Consider the following 16692-nt stretch of genomic DNA (forward strand, 5'->3'; position numbering starts at 1 on the left):
TTTGAGAACCAGAAAGGTTCGTGCTTGCATTCTTGCTGCTATGGCCACAACATTGCAGTCTATAAAAAAAAAAAAAAAGAAGAGGAGCAAGAATCGCAGCTGCTGGACCAGAGACTGGCTTCTGAGGCAAGACCCCTTCTCCCATATGCCATTGGTACAGGAGATACGGAAGAACAACCCTGATGACTTCAGGAATTATCTTCATATGGATGACCCTACCTTCATGGAGCTTCTGACACTAGTTACCCCTTTAATCCAAAAAGAGGACACCTATTTTAGGAGGCCTATTTCAGCTGAGCAGAGACTGGTGGCAACGCTACGTTTCCTGGCTACTGGGAGGACCTTTGTGGATCTGAGCTACAGCACCGCTATATCCTCTCAAGCTCTGAGACTAATAATACCTGAGACGTGTAATGCCATCATCCAAGTTCTACAGGAGCAATACATGAAGGTAAATAAAGATCTTTATAGCAGTTCGCCGTATTTCTGTCCCTAGTCCACCTGCCGGCTGACTAAAATGTAGACGCTTACCACCCGTATCTGACCATAGTCACCCTGCCGGCTGACTAAAATTTAGATGCTTACCACCCGTATCTGTCCATAGTCACCCTGCCGGCTGACTAAAATTTAGACACGAACACCAAATAATATTTTAAAAGTAAAATGTTTTATTATAAACTTGACAAACTTGTAAACATTTAGAATATAAATATAAAAACTTTATAATAAATATAGAAAAACAACTAGAAACGTAGAAAATGTAGATATTTTTTAAAGCTGCTGGTAATGGATGGAATCAGGATGATAATGCTCTGTATCCATCGCTGTTCATGAGGGAGATGGTGTTTCCCCCAAACCCTGGAAGGGACCACTGGATGAACCTGGTGCTACTGGCAATGGTGAATGTACTCCAGTTGGTTGCGCGGAAGTGGGATGTGTGCGCATATCATAGTGGGGATAATGACCTTGGTGATACATTTGGTGGTGTGGTACTGGGGCAGGGCTGATGGGTTGGAATTCAACCCGTGACATAGGGGGGTCATCTGTAAGGCGAGTTTGTCGGGTAAGGGTCCCGACACTGGCCCCGGTACAGGGTGTCACTGATGATCCGCTCATCCTCTGCCCTTGTTGCAGGAACAAGTTTTCTCAGTTTTTTGGAAATTGCGTTCCCCACATGGTTCTGCTCAGCCTCATCCAACACCATCAGTCGATTGGCAGACTCCAGAATCTGGCGAGTCATGACCTCAGATGTATCTGGTGTCTACCTTGGCCTTTTACGGCCTCTCCTTGATGGAGCTTCAGGCTGCTGCGTGGCGTGCTGGGTGTGGGCATAGAGCAGAGGAGCGGTGACGCCACATCCATTGTCGGTGAACACTCCTCTTCCACAAATAGAGAAGGCTGCAAAACATAATGTAACTGATTTGTTTTTTAAAACCTCTTTACTTCTATATTTCAGTTCCCTACGACTACTGAGGAGTGGCAAGCTATTGCCCAAGATTTCAAGGATCTTTGGAATTTCCCCAATTGTGGTGGTGCCATCGATGGAAAGCATATCCGCATCATGCCCCCAGCTAATAGTGGCTCTTTTTTCTATAATTATAAGGGCTTCTTTAGCATTGTTTTAATGGCAATTGCCAATGCCAAATATGAATTCATCTTTGCGGACATTGGCAAAAATGGCAGGGTATCTGATGGTGAGGCTTTGGAAAGGACCATGTTCCATGACAAACTTAAAAACAATGGACTTCATTTACCGGAGCGGGCACAGAATGTGCATGGTTTAAACTTTGTATTTGTGGCTGACGAGGCATTTGCCTTGCACGCCAATGTTGTAAAACCCTACCCACAAAGGTCGCTTAATAGAGAACGTAGAATTTTCAATTACTACCTGTCACAAGCTAGGCGAGTGGATGAAAATACATTTGGCATACTAAGCAATAAGTTTAGGATTTTCCATAGTGCCATAAATCTGCGGCTAGATAAAATAGACAAGGTCGTTATGGCCTGTTGTGTGCTGCACAACTATCTACACAGAAAAACACAGTCCACACACCACAATGTTTCCGGCATGGACGAGCCAGTAGGATTAACATGCTTGGAGACCAATCTAAATACAAGAAATGCTACTATTTGTGCAAAATTGACCAGAGAAGAGTACTTGCAGTACTGTAATGGTGTAGGTGCAGTGGATTGGCGGGATGACATGATCTGCTAAATTGCTATGACATGCTACCTGTACTGTACTTCATTTGTACTTTTTTTCAATAAATATTTCAAATGTGTGCAATCTGTGTACTTACTGTGCCAGAGAGGGTATCCTCAGCAAGTTCAGGGTTGTGAGGTGTGGAGCATGGGGCAGCCTGGGCCCGATTGCCGATGGACTCCCTCGGCAGCTCTTGGTCCACTGTGAATGCCAGCAGATCATAGTACCAGAGCCTGGGCACATACACTTGGTCTGTACCGGCCCCTGATTTCTTTGATGCTTCAATCTTGTTCAGCTCCTTTTTGAACACTGTCCTCATGTTGGCAATCCTTGCCCGCACCCATTCAATGTTTGCCGTGGGGTAGTAAGGGAGGCTGACCTTAACCAGCTCCTCCAGCAATGCAGCTCTCTTCTGCCTATTGGAATAATCTCTGGATTTACTATTCCAGAGACAATTCTGGTCTCTGTAGGCCTCAATGAACTCCTTAATAAATTCCACGTTCTTCTCTGCCATTCTTGAAATGTCTGTTCAAAAATAAAACATAATGGACATTACTTTCATGATACACACAACAAATAAAGCAATAAAGCAATTGTCATAACAACAATAAACTGTGGTTGAGTACTCACCAAGGTAAAGAATGTGAATTCTGCTTTTTACGTTCACGTATTTCTCAAGATTCTTTTGTGTCGAACGCATAAAAAAACCTGTTGGAAGCGTGCAGAGAAAACTGTGTGATTGGTTAATAGCGCTCGAATGTCCTGCCCATGCACGTGTTCAGTTGCACAAACAACGTGACTACAAGGAGCCATGTACTGCTTTCAGATTGCAAAACCACTATAAAGACGGGTACGCATCTAAAAATGTAATCAGCCGGCAAGGTGACTAAATTTCTATTTAGATGGGGTTCGCGTCAGCCGGCAGGGTGACTAAACATATATATATATATATATATATATATATATATATATATATATATATATATATATATATATATATATATATATATATATATATATATATATATATATACTCCCTATTGAAATGCTATAGGGAGAGGTGAACGCTTCTTGTGCTGTAGGAGAGATCATGCAGCTATGGAACGCTATCCATAATGGGCGTTCCAATTTTGCCAGTATGGTCGCAAGAACGGCCAGCATATCGATCGAACGTGCGTACACACTGCACTTTTGTTCCGATATGGGCCCGTCCTGTCGGATGAATATTAAACCGCACTGAACCTTCGACCGACCGAGTATGGACGGACAAGACCATGTTTGGCCGTTTATCGATCGTACAGAGGGAATTGGGACAGCGTACACAACTATACAATCGAACGGCCGTTCGACGAAGAACGGCCCAACGATTGTTTATATGTGTACCCAGCTTTACGTAGCCCTTTGTAAAGACTTCTTTATACACATATGGGTTTAGAAACGCCTACCCACACAAACACAAAAAGAGTGGACTAGGAACTTTGCCCCGATTGCAATACTATCCACTATGCTGCCCATATTTTGGAACATTATGCAGAAGAAAAGCTGTGCTTTGTATTAATTATATTCTATTCTTAATGATGTCAGAATAAGTAAATTCTTCTGTTTTATTATACTGTCTCTGCAGATTTTATGAACAAATAATCTCCCGACTCCAGTATAGGCAGCATTAACCATTCCCCACAGATACAGTAAAGCAAATCTTGGTTTTAAACTGGAAGTGTCAATACTATAATTGTATATATGTTTCCAGGTAAAAGAATTGACAAAGGAATGGACAAACAAGTGGAATGAAACGCAGAACATATTAAAAGTAAGTCTACAGGATAGGTTGATGTTTGTCATAACCTGCGCTATTCCTGTACTGTACATGTGAACAAGCAGTGCCCTAAACCATAATACTTTGTCTGACATCGCTGTAAAACTTGATTCTCTGAACATCCGATCCGAGCACTGTAACACGCTGGATCCATGTGGGAATGGTGGAAGTGTAATAGCTGTGAATTATTTTAGTTATGTGGTGTGAAGTGCACATAAAATCATCACATACGTCCCATGAGATGTGCAGGAAAGATACTTGAATCTTATTTTATGGGCCGTTTTGATCTTGTTGATAGACCTTGCTCACATTTGTTGTCTGTTTGCACTGTTTTTTTTTTTTTTACTCTTTATTTACAGTTTAAAATAAAAATGTGATTTTTTTAAAAAAAACTCGCTATAAAGTAATAAAGGGATCTTATAAAGTGTGTATTTGCATCAGGATGTCAGATGGGTTCTTCATAAAATTAGATAAAAGCTAGATTCAATTATATAATTAATTCCTAGTAAAATAACAGTAAGAGTTGCAAAAATAGGAATGTTCCCTATAATCACCAAAATAAAACTCTACTAGCATGAAGATCACTGCGTTGCCATTTGTATAATGTTCAGACTGTTTCACAATAGTGACAATTCGGTACGCTGGTAATTAGCGCAACAGAAGTCGGCCAAGATTTCATCAGTTATAATTAGAATAGCCGGTACTTATATGTTAGTTGGGCCCCACTATCGTTAGTACGCTCATACCCCCACTATCCATGTCAGCATGGAGTTGATTTTATATAGTGTGGCGAGCGCAGCCACGGAAAACTAAGCAAATAGCTTAGTGGGTGCCCAACTAACATATAGAAGTACTAAATAGCACTAGTAAGCCCACTCGAAGCAAAAGCTTCGAAAGCTAGTCTGCTACCTTCTGTGTTTGTGCATATGTGAAAAAGAGATACAGTTTCACTCTCTGCCAGCAGACGGCAGTGTTTTGGAGACTCACGAATACGAGACGTATATAGATATGTATATAGATAGATAGATAACTATATAGATAGATGATACCACTCATAGTATGTAAGTTCAATAGGCTTAGCCAATTGAGAAGTTTATCATTACCTGCTATAGAATATGCTCCGAGCATTTAGGGGGGTATTCAATGTTGGGTCACGGCTGTCGAGCTGGCCCGACAGCCGTGACCCTGTCCCGTTCTCGGTCTGCTCGACCGAGAATTTGCAGACAAGATTCAATGTCCCGCCTGCAGGGGGACGAGAAGGGGGCGTGGCCGCGATCTGCTGCTGGGAAGAGGCGAGCTACAGCCAGGAGCTCGTCACTTCCCGGCCGTTCTCGGCAGAACGAGCCCAGCTGCTTGTGAAGTCGGGCTCGTACTGTGAGATCCCCTGTTCGATGCTGTCTATGAAGACAGCATTGAATAGAGCCCCGCAGCCATCTCCCCCTTCGGGAGATGGCTGTGGGAGATTGAATACCCCCCTTAATGTTCTAAACTTAAATGTTTCCTTTGGCAATAAATATGTATATTCTGTTACCACAGGCATACTGTATAATGATGCTAGTCTCCAGGGATATCTATGAGAAGGGGAGATGTATTAAGCCTGGTGAAGTGATAAACCGGTGATGAAGTGGAACATTATAACGCAGCAGCCAATCAACTCCTAACTGTCAGTTTTCAAACACAGCTGATTAGCTAGTGCGTCATCACCTTCCACTTTATCACCACTTAACCAGGCTTATTACATCTGCCCCAGGGTTCTCTGGTACCTTAGTTCCTGTAACCTAACAATGCATTTGTTGCCAGCATTATATGTAAAGATAATTGATTGAATCTGATTAAAAATGATTGCATAGTATATAGGTTTATGGATTGCTATAACTTTGATTGTCAAGTTGAGTGGCACTTGTCATGCTTAAACATTGTCTTTGCATCACTGAATATCTGTGTTAAAATTAAATAATGGATCATTATTTTTTTCCTTTCTTCTACTGTGAAATGATGCGGTGGCAGAGATTGGTTCTAGCCCTTGAAGACATGTAACACCCAGTTAAATAATTTTCAATCTGTCATAATCTCCACGGTGTGCAGTTGTCAGCGAGGAACATCTCTTACCTCACTGCAACGTGTTGTGAGTGTCCAATCTTCCGCCAGCGTGTGACATCACATGAATGAGTGCTAATCAGTAACGGATTCTGACATAACGTGGTCAGCTGCTAAAAATATCACTAGAACTAGGATTTTAATTAGATCTCAATGCTCCCCCCCCCCCCTCCCTCCTTCAAAGTGTAAGGTTATTTCTAAATCATTTGTGATGCTTTAGTTGTTGTAATCTAAAAGTTTTTGTGGTTTGGAAAGAAGTTTATTTTTAAAGAACCCCTTTTTTTCACAAAGTTGTAATAATGATTCTTATATATATTTACAGTATGTCTAGTGTCACTATCTGCTGGCAGCGAGTGAAAATACATCTCATTCTCTTTCTCACACACACACAGAAACACAGAGGCAATCACACCTACAGAAACACAGAGGCAATCACAAGGTAGCAGACTAACTTTCAAAGCTTTTGCTTCGAGAAGGCTTAGCTAGTATCTTTTAAAAGGTCAAAAATACACAAGTGTGATCCTTTAAACTGTTGTGATGTCATTGGCCGTATGCCTACTTAATATTCAGTCTGACCGTTGCATTCTGAAAACCAAGCCGTCAAGCTGTTAGTCACTGGGCCTAATGTATTAGCAAGTGGGCCTTAACAAGTGATAAAGTACCAGCCAATCAGCTGTCATGTCTCAAACACAGCCTGTAACATAGCAGTTATGAGCTGATTGGATCGTGCTCGCTCTTTATCACTCTCCACTTTATTACTAGTTAAGGCATTAACTAGTAATTTGGCCCACTGTCTGCTGTGTCAAACAAGTACTGCTCTTCTAACATGTCATTGGCTCTTCTAATGGAATTAGTGTAGTGGACTTAAGGTACCCATAAACTTGTCCGATGCGGCCCGATTTCGCCTGATCTTGACAGATCGGGATGATAAAATTGGCCCAAATCGGATATGTTTGATGTTCCCCTCGGTGCCTGCTGCCTCTGTGTATCTTTTAAAATGTGTCTTTTAAAATGTGTCAGTAATTAATGAGTGCAGCTGTGCATCAGCTAGGTTGTCTGGAAAATGTGAAATGTTGGTAGCTCTCGAGGGCTAGGGTTGGCTACCACTGGCCTAGCCTGTAGGTACTCTTATACAATTTTTTTAATTCATTTTGTGCACGAAAGTTTGTTTATGTTGAAGCGATCCCATGATTTATCATCGGGAACGCACTGGTAGTCATAACCTTCAAAGCAATAGTGCAAATAACTGGGATATTAGACGATACCTTGGTGATTTGTACTTTTTACCTTCGGGGAACCCCTCTTGATTTATACCCATGGGGGGTACAGACTGAGGATTACATTATCCAGCAGATAGCACTTCATTATGCCCAAGCACCGTATAAATAAACGTTAACAATAAAAAAAAAAAATCTATCCTCCCTTAGAAGGTGATGTAATACTGCTCCGCTCATAATGAGAGAATCATTCGGAGACTGATCAGCAAACGGGAGACGGGAGTTTGCTGCATCTCAGAAGCCGAACAATTGATGCCCTTTTTATCTCTGGTATTCACCTCGGTAGTCTAATGTTAGATAGGATGTATGGAGATAAGTGCCCAATCCATAACAGGTGCATCCACTTTCTTGCAAATCACTTGTCATTATTGATATGTTTCTGAGGCATTGTTAGATTTTTCTACCCACCGGCTGCCGTCTCTTAGCTTAGATTGACCTGGTGAGTTGCAATGTCCTTATAAGAACAGAATGAGAAAGGTGCTGTTGTCTGCTTTCAGAATGGAGTATTATATTGAGCAGCTATTAACAGCGCTGTTCAGAAAAGCAATATCTAAATTGCTTTTGGATGCAAGTTGAGCAAATTCCATGCAGAGCCCTTGAAGCATAGAGGCAGCAGAGTTTCTTTCCCCTTATGTTCTGAAGAATGATGACAAGGCAGTGTGTGTGTGTGTGTGTGTGTGTGTATGCCCATTCACAGCAGAGTCGCTGGGTCTGTACAGGACAGATATTTGCACAAGAGCTGTCAGATTCGTGCGGGTAACAGGGTCCTTGGTCGACTTGCTTGAGGGCGACATTGAGAAAGGGTCGTAACAAGCAATAGGTGGACATGGCAATGGTCGATGCACGAAAAGGTCAACCTGAGTTTTTAAAAATGTTTTCCCTTCATCCTAATGACTTGTTCATACTTTACGATCCACATGAGGTACAATTGGGAACAGTAAAGATGCTTAGCTAAGCGAGGTACCATACTTGTAGCATGGCAAGTGAAGTGAACCCTTCGAGGGTACTTGCTACACTAATTAGGGATCCGTGTCGACATAGGTCCATATTCAATGCGGCCGGCGAGGGGGTTAAATGGTGGGGATCGCCGAAAAAAAGCAATCCTCGCTTTTTAACACCCGCACCGGCCGCTCACCGTATTCAACACCGCAGGGAAATCCTCAGAGGACAGCGAGGTTCCCCCGAACAGCAAGGCTCACAGCTAATGCAGGGAGCCCGCTATATTTAGCTGCGAGTCTCGCTGTTTCAGCGGTCGTATACGCCATTTCCCTCTCGCTCCAAAAACGGAGCGAGGGGGTATCAGCGTATGCAGGAGGGTCAGTTGAATACTGACCCTTTGCGCTGTCACAGCTCACAGAAAGCGTTGAATATACCTCATAGACAACAAAACCTGTGATGTCAACCTTTTCCCGAGTCAATCATTTCCATGTTCACTATTGCTTATGTTGACCTTTTGAATATATCGACATTTTCCCTGTCGACCAATAGTGGTTGACCTATGACTATCGACCTCCATACTATCAATTTTAATAATCCGCACTCATTTGGATAGCCCTGGGGCATTTGGGATCCGCTGTGATCTTCCGCAGCTAATTCTGATTGCCACCAACCCCAACAATGTTTAACAGATATTTTTGTGTTTGATTTTTTAGTAGATGATTTTTGTGAAAATGGGCAAATAGGTTTTTATATCTGTTTTCAGTATGGAATGGTTTTGTTATGTATTCTACTGGTCACTTGAATTGAAAAAGTGGTCTTAGGTAGTCATATCATGTGCCGCGAAAATGTGTCTCAAGTCCTCCATACACTCTGAGATTTGGGCCCCATTTAACCAGGTTCTTATGGAAGGAGAGACGTTTAGCTACCAGAGGGTATGAGCCCTACGTTTCTGAGACCCCCGGAAGGCTAATGGCAAGCGTCAGAACCCATGGTACATCAGAATTAACGGGCCCGTTATAGTTTGTGGGGAAAATGTGTCCACTTTGCACCCTGATATCTCCGCCAGGTGCTCTGGTCCCTGTTGGACAGCAGGTATGCCCAAAACTAGACACTGGTGCGGGTAGGGGACCAGAGATGAGAGTTGATCATTGTAGCATCTATGCCTTTGTTAGCAGCCCCTGTGTGTTTTAACTAGTGTACCATCAGCATTTTCCTTAGACATGTAAAACTTATCGTTGCTCGCTCAGTAGATGTGGGCTTCCACGAAGCCCTTGTTCATGCTTTTTAGCCATTTTGTTAACTCACTTGGTGCTAGTCTGGCCTGGTACGGACAGTACTGTGACTGTATGCTCGCTCTATCCCCATAGCCCCTATGTGTTTTAAATAGCAAAATGAGACGCACGTACAGAAGTGCCCAGTGTTGCGGTGCGTTTGCCAGCGCTTGTATTGTTCTGTACAAATGGAGCCGCAGCGCTATTCGCCGAGATTGAGATGAATTTGAATTGGGACTCGCGAGCGTCTCCCACGCAAGCATGTATCATTCTCTGGATCACCACTGATTTCTTTCTCGGTGACCCACCAATATAACATAGACATCTAGTCCTCGGGAATTATGTAGTATGAACGTGTGGTATATTGCATAAGAAAACTGCTTACACATGGTCAGCTACTATTTTATGGCAACCATCTTTTTAGGTCCTATGGACTTCTGAAAGTCCCTGGCTTCATGTACAGTATATTTTAGAAAATTTGCAGTTTGTAGTTTTTATAATATCACAAAGTGGTGAGGGATTAATGAGTAGGGAGAGCTGTAGATTTGGGCAAAGGAATGCACGAAGAGAGCAGACACCCAAATGATCTAGGCCTTATCTGTGTCCTGAAATGCTCAGATCGAAAGCAGAATATCAATTAGTCAGATACAAATAAATACACCATTGCCATAGAATGTACAATTCATATCAAATTGGTCCCAAATATAATGCTTTTTTCATATAAAGGGAATAGAAAATAGTATATGGTTTTGTTATTTTAGGAGATTGTGAGGCTAAAGGCTAAATGGATGATCTGACTAATCTTTAAATCCTTTTCCAACCCTGGAATGACAATTGGTATTTTACAGTCTGATGCCCAAACCTATTTTATATTTTCTCTTTGGGCAGTATTCAATGAAAAAAATTCTCCGTGCATGGCGAGAGATTTTTTCTCTCGCCATGCACTCGCCCTGTTCCGGAGGGCTCGCTGCCACTCCTGCTCCGACTATTCAATGTGGTTAAGACTCGCCGCCACTCGCGGCGAGTCTTGACCCCTGCAGTGGACGAGCGTCCGCGGCAGGGAGCTGGCAGAGAGCCGGGGGACGGTGGCAGCCAGGGAGATTAAAGTCTCCCTGGCTGCCCCAGAACATATGTGGAGGGGAGGTGGGCTCCCTGGGACCCAGGCAGCACAAGCTGCCCCCCCCCCCTATAGCCAGCGGGGGACCCAGTATTCACTGCACCCGATAGTGCATATGTAATGATCGGGTGCAGTGAATATATGAATATCTAATGAGCGGCTCGAGAGCTCCGGCCCCCTGCTGGCTGCTCTGTGTAATTTTTTTTTAAAATATATATTTTTTTATTAAATATATATTCATGTGCTATAAGCACATAAATAAAAATAACATGCCCCTTCACAGAAAAAAAACCCTGATTTTTTTACACCAAAAAAAAACAAAAAACCTTTTAGTTTAAAAGTTCACATTCCAGTTCTCCATGAAAAGATGGAGAATTGCTACACGGAGAGACACGGTGAAAATCACTTAAAAAGACGGCGAACATATCACATTGAATAGGGTGGTTCACTTTTGGAGAGCAAAATGCTCCTTCCAACGCGAAAACAGCACAAACTCGCCATAAAACAGGGTGAATTTTTCTCATTGAATACTGGCCTTTCACTTAAGCTGGCCATACACTTATACGATTTGGCCACTTTCCAACTGATTCTAATGGGAAAGCATTTCACACTGAGAAATCAGATGAAAAGTGGCGGAATCGCAGGTGTTTGATATCTAATCCGATCCGATGCGTGGTCCCGCATGCGATCCTGCCGCCCTGGAAGCTTCCGGGTGTCTCAAGGGGGATCGGCTGCGACTTCTCTAGGGCACAGGATTAAATGTTTAGGGAAATTTACTAAGATGGGAGTTTTATTTCACATGGGATGTTGCTATGGGCAACCAATCAGATGCTATCTATTATCTTCTAGAACAGGGATGGGGGAACCTTCGGCCCTCCAGCTGTTGTTGAACTACACATCCCAGGATGCCCTGCTACAGTTTTGCTATTTGGCCATGCTAAAACTGTTGCAGGGCATGCTGGGATATGTAGTTCAACAACAGCTGGAGGGCCGAAGGTTCCCCATCCCTGTTCTAGAAGGTACTAATTAAATAAGTAGATTCTGATTGTATTGCCTATAGCAATATCACATGTGAAATTAAACTCCCAAATTTTCTTCTTAGTGTCTAAAGGTTCATGAGATTTGGATTAATTTTCTAATCAATAGGATAAACGGAAAAGAGTGAAAGGAATGTGGCACATACATTAATTTGCATTAAAATATAGAACAGAGATGATACCAGAATGAATTTGGAGAGAAGGCAAGCTGGCGGAGGCCGCATGATGCTCTGGGCAATGTTCTTTTGAGGCGGAGAATGTTCTCTTCCACTTTGCAGACATTGTTCATGAGTGGTTTGAGGAACATGACAGAATACAAGGTATTCGCTTCACCTCTAAAGCTGTGTACCACGGTGCGAATTGGGCTATCGATTTTGACTAGATAGGCAAAATCTATAGCAAGTTATGGAAAATCACTCCAGGTTTGCCCGATCCTGATTAGCGACCTTGTGGCATTGGTATTAAAGGTAGCAAAAGACTGTGTACCACAGACTCTCTCTACTATCTCAAAACGGTGCCGGACAACTCACCGACAGTCGGGATTCCGATGGTCATTACCCCGACGTCGGAATCCCGACTGCTCTCTTGTGGGGGTCCACAACCCCTAAAGAGGGAGAGTAAAATAGGTGACGAGCCACTGTGCCCCCCCCACTGTGCAGTCGGGATAATGACTGTCGGTGTGTTATACCACACCCCTCAAAACAAGGGCCGTGCTGCTCAATGCAGGATGCCCCCCCCCCCCCCAACTTAAGTTCCCTATATCTTAGTCTGTTCATTGGTGGGATGCTTTGGAAAAACAAGCCAGAACCATAGTAGCTCCACCTCCCAACTAAGACTTAAAGAATCTGCTGCTAATGTTTTGGTGCTGAATACCACAGGGCACAATCATAGGTATTGTGGAGTCCATGCCTCAATGTTTTGGTTGCATGAGGGGACTTAGAAATGTGGATGTCAGGTGGATTCAGTAAAACACAATTTGAGAACACACTTCAGCGCTATCCCTATAGAAAATAACTTCTCAGCACAAAAAAGGACTTGCTTGTAGAATTTTTGGGTCTACTTGTGTCCTAAATGGGTGCTGTGGAGTAATTCGGGCCTTCTACTGACCTCCGTAGGGGTCCCTATATGCACATAAAGGTATCTTTTATATATATATTTTTTTTTTTTCTCCACGGTGGTCTCCTCTATTTTTCCTGTGACCGCCCGTCACTCACAAGCAGAATATAAACGTTACTGACCTGTATTACAGGCCCTATATGCATGTAACGGTATCTTTACGCCAGGATCACAGTCTTCAAAAATAGCTCGGCACCCAGTATTCACTCAGTCATAAAAACATCATTCGTCTGGTGGAACAACACTCACCTCAATATGAGGCCCTATATGCATAGAGCAGTTTCTTTTATTCAGTCCTGATAAGGAGATTTTCCACACCCAGGATGCTCCGTATAAAAAGTATTTTATTCCACACGATATACAAGTAAAACAGACGATAAAAAGTAGATTAAAAAACAAATTCACACATTTATGTGTGAGACCACACTGCACTCTCTCCCTGCATCCGGAACAGGGTGAGATGAGTTGCCAAATGGGATTAAGCAAAAAAAGGTCTCACCATCTGATGTGTCCCCTTCTCACCAACGCGTTTCGGGCTCAAGCTTCAGCCCTTTTTCAAGGTGTGAGGGGTCTATGGTGTGGAGTGGTACTTATACCTATCTCCCAAATAATCCTAAAATGATCCATATTAAAAACTGGGGTGGAGTGAGGGGATGGTACCGTTACATCACAACACCTAAATACCTTTCTAATACAGTGTTTCATACTGACTACACTTCTACTCATGTTAGACATAATACAAATGAACATTATCCCGATGTGGTACCGAAAAAGACATATATAAAAGACAGACATATATAAAAGAAGTCCCCAATACACAAACTCCCCTTCCGGGGTAATTTCCATCTTTTCCGGAGCCCTCTTATGCACCTGTGTATTCTTCTGTGCTAGCGTAGCGTCACTTCCGGTGCCGCGATCGCTACTTCCGGTATTCGGGTGAAACACTCTGTTTGATTATATGGTTCCATATCTCACTGACGGACGCGCACAACCTCCTTCCGGATGTTGAAACGCTAGCTTCCTGTATTTGGAACGCAGCTGATGACTCTGATGTTCTAATGTATTGCGGCCGCCATTTTGTGTGATGGATTTCCATAGGGATTAATGTTAACGCTTTTTTGTCCTCTCATTCGGTGTCACCATACTGTAGCCTCATGCGGAGTATCCCACCAGTGAGACAGGACAAAACAACATAAAGAGGAGATGTTAATATATATCATATCATAGAAAACACTTAATTTCGAATCCTATATTAAGCCCATTAGGTTCAATAGTTCTATGTGAGTAAATTTTCCTCATTTCAGTACGGGCAAGCCGTTTTTCTTTATCATTAACCCTCCAGTTCTCCTTAATGATATTTATACCACAAAAAGAAAATAGATGTTCTGTATTACAATTGTGTACATTTTTGAAATGCATAGAAACATTGTGTGTCTCTGTGCCTTTCTTAATGTTCCTCACATGCTCGGCCATACGAGTCTTTAACATTCTTATGGTCTTACCGATATATTGTTTGTGGCATGTGCACTCAATAATGTAAATACAGAATTTGCTGTGGCAAGTAATAAAATCATCGATAGTGTGCCATTCATTAGTTTTTACTGATTTATACTGATTTATTACCCTGCTATCACTTTTGCATACTCTGCACATTGAGCAGGTGCCGCACCGATAAAAACCCTTTGATTTTATGGGGTTTAAAGGGGACGGTGTGTTGATGGCACTCGTTACCAATAGATTTTTCAAATTGTTGGCCCTCCTGTAAATAACGTGGGGATTTTCATCAATGAATTCTTTCAGAATAGGGTCACTTTTTAAGATCCCTCAGTGTTTCTTAATAATCCTCTCTAATTGCTTAGATTGGTTGGTATATTTTGTAATGAAATTAACACTCCTATTGCCGCTATTTTTTTCGGGTTTGGGGGTCGCTGGTGTATTTCTAACAAAAGTTTGTACACACTCTCTACCTTTTTCTTTTGCTTTTGAGATGATACTTTGTTGGTAACCTTTACTTTGGAACTGATTTTCCATTTTATCTGCATGGACCTCATATATTTCTATATCGGTGCAGTTCCTGCCTATTCTCTGGAACTGCCCGTTAGGTATGCTGCGCAGCCAATTTTCATGATGATTGCTGCTGTAGCCAATAAACGAATTACAGTCTGTTTTTTTCTCGTAATTACGGGTTTTTACAATGTTTCCCTCCACATAAATTTGCAGATCCAAGAAATTGACATTGGTATTACTCTTATCAAAGGTTAACTTTATGTTGATCTGATTTCTATTAAGTTCATCACAAAAAGTATTTAAAGAAAGATCATCCCCATTCCATATAAACAAAATATTATCAATGTACCGCTTCAGTGGTGGATTCAGTGTTATCTCTTATATATTTAGCCAGAATTGTCACTCACAATCAATGTAGGTAACGGTGGGCGGGCTTCCACGGGTGATTGACAGGCCCGTCCACCGTTAGCCACACTGCAAAACCTGGCCACTTCCGTTCTACACACTATTTTATTCTACACAGCAGCTCCCACACTATCCGCCCCCTCCTCGGCCGCCACTCCCCATGACCGCCCAAAGCCCGCCCCACGGCTACACACCGCGCCCCCAACGCATCCCTTCCTACACACAGCCTCCCAACACTGCCCATGCCCACCCATCCACGGCCAAACCCCGCCCCATGCCTACACACCGCACCCCCCCCCCCCCCCCCCCAGCCTCGCTCTCTGGACACCCTCACCGCCCCTTGATGCCAGGCACTCAAACCAGCCTCTACGCCCCATCCAAGGGACAACCCCCCACACCCACACGGATCATCAGCCTCTGCCTTGCGCAAACACCCTTTTGTATGCAGCAGTGGCGTCCCCCGTCACCCCCGCTCCTCTCCAAAGAAATATAAATCCGACCTTGCCTGAGCGCAGCAGCTTCCGGCAGCAGAGACAGGTCCAGTACTCCAGTAACCTAGAGTGCGTGAGCTTCTGCCGGGTGTCAGCCCCGCCTCCTGTCACCAGCCGCTATTGAGGGCTCCCCGGGGAGAAGCATCCCCACGGCACCTTCCCCCAACACTGCCATCAAAGTCAGCTGCGCAAATATTATCTGTGCCGCCGGCCACCTCCGCAGCAGCAGCTAATCTGCTATCACCTGCAGAAAGCGCCACCCTGCAGCCGCTGCGCAGGGCCTGCTGAGGCCACTACAGCCGCCCAGATCTAAGCAGGACTGATTGAGGCCCTGGGGGCTGAACCCAGAAACATGCACCACCGTCTGGAGAATGGAGAAGGTACCTTTCTCAGTCTCTTCTCTCTCTCTCTCTTATCTCTCTCTCTCTCTCTCCTTCTCTCCTTCTCTCTCTCTCTCTCTCTCTCTCTCTCCTTCTCTCTCTCTCTCCTCTCTCTCTCCTTCTCTCTCTCTCCTTCTCTCTCCTTCTCTCTCTCTCCTTCTCTCTCTCTCCTTCTCTCTCTCTCTCTCTCTCTCTCTCTCTCTCTCCCTCTCTCTCTCTCTCTCTCTCTCCCTCTCTCTCTCTCCCTCTCTCTCCTTCTCTCTCTCCCTCTCTCTCTCCCTCTCTCTCCTTCTCTCTCTCCCTCTCTCTCTCTCTCTCCTTCTCCCCCCCCCCTCAGGAACCCACTGTCACCCATCTCTCTTTGCCTGACCCCCATCTCTCTCTGCCTAACCCCACTGTCACTCATCTCTTTGCCTGGACCCCCCCCCCCCCTCTGCCTAACCCCCCTCCCACCCAATCCCTCTCTTCCAGGCCCCACTGTCACCCATCTCTCTCTGCCTGACCTCACTGTCACCCATCTCTTTGCTTGACCCCTC

General features: G+C 43.7%; 1 protein-coding gene across 4 annotated transcripts in view; it reads left to right on the plus strand.

Moving 5' to 3' along the window:
* The window catches only part of KIF16B (kinesin family member 16B), a 296722-nt gene that overhangs the window by 49529 nt on the left and 230501 nt on the right, over positions 1–16692 (plus strand). For all 4 annotated transcript variants that reach the window (XM_083175821.1, XM_083175822.1, XM_083175819.1 and 1 more), the window contains exon 12: positions 3954–4013. In XM_083175821.1, coding sequence (XP_083031947.1) covers positions 3954–4013 — 60 coding nt within the window. The remainder of the gene's footprint in view (positions 1–3953; positions 4014–16692) is intronic.

Source organism: Crinia signifera, chromosome 3 (assembly GCF_055691185.1).
Source record: "Crinia signifera chromosome 3, ASM5569118v1, whole genome shotgun sequence".
Taxonomy (NCBI): domain Eukaryota; kingdom Metazoa; phylum Chordata; class Amphibia; order Anura; family Myobatrachidae; genus Crinia; species Crinia signifera.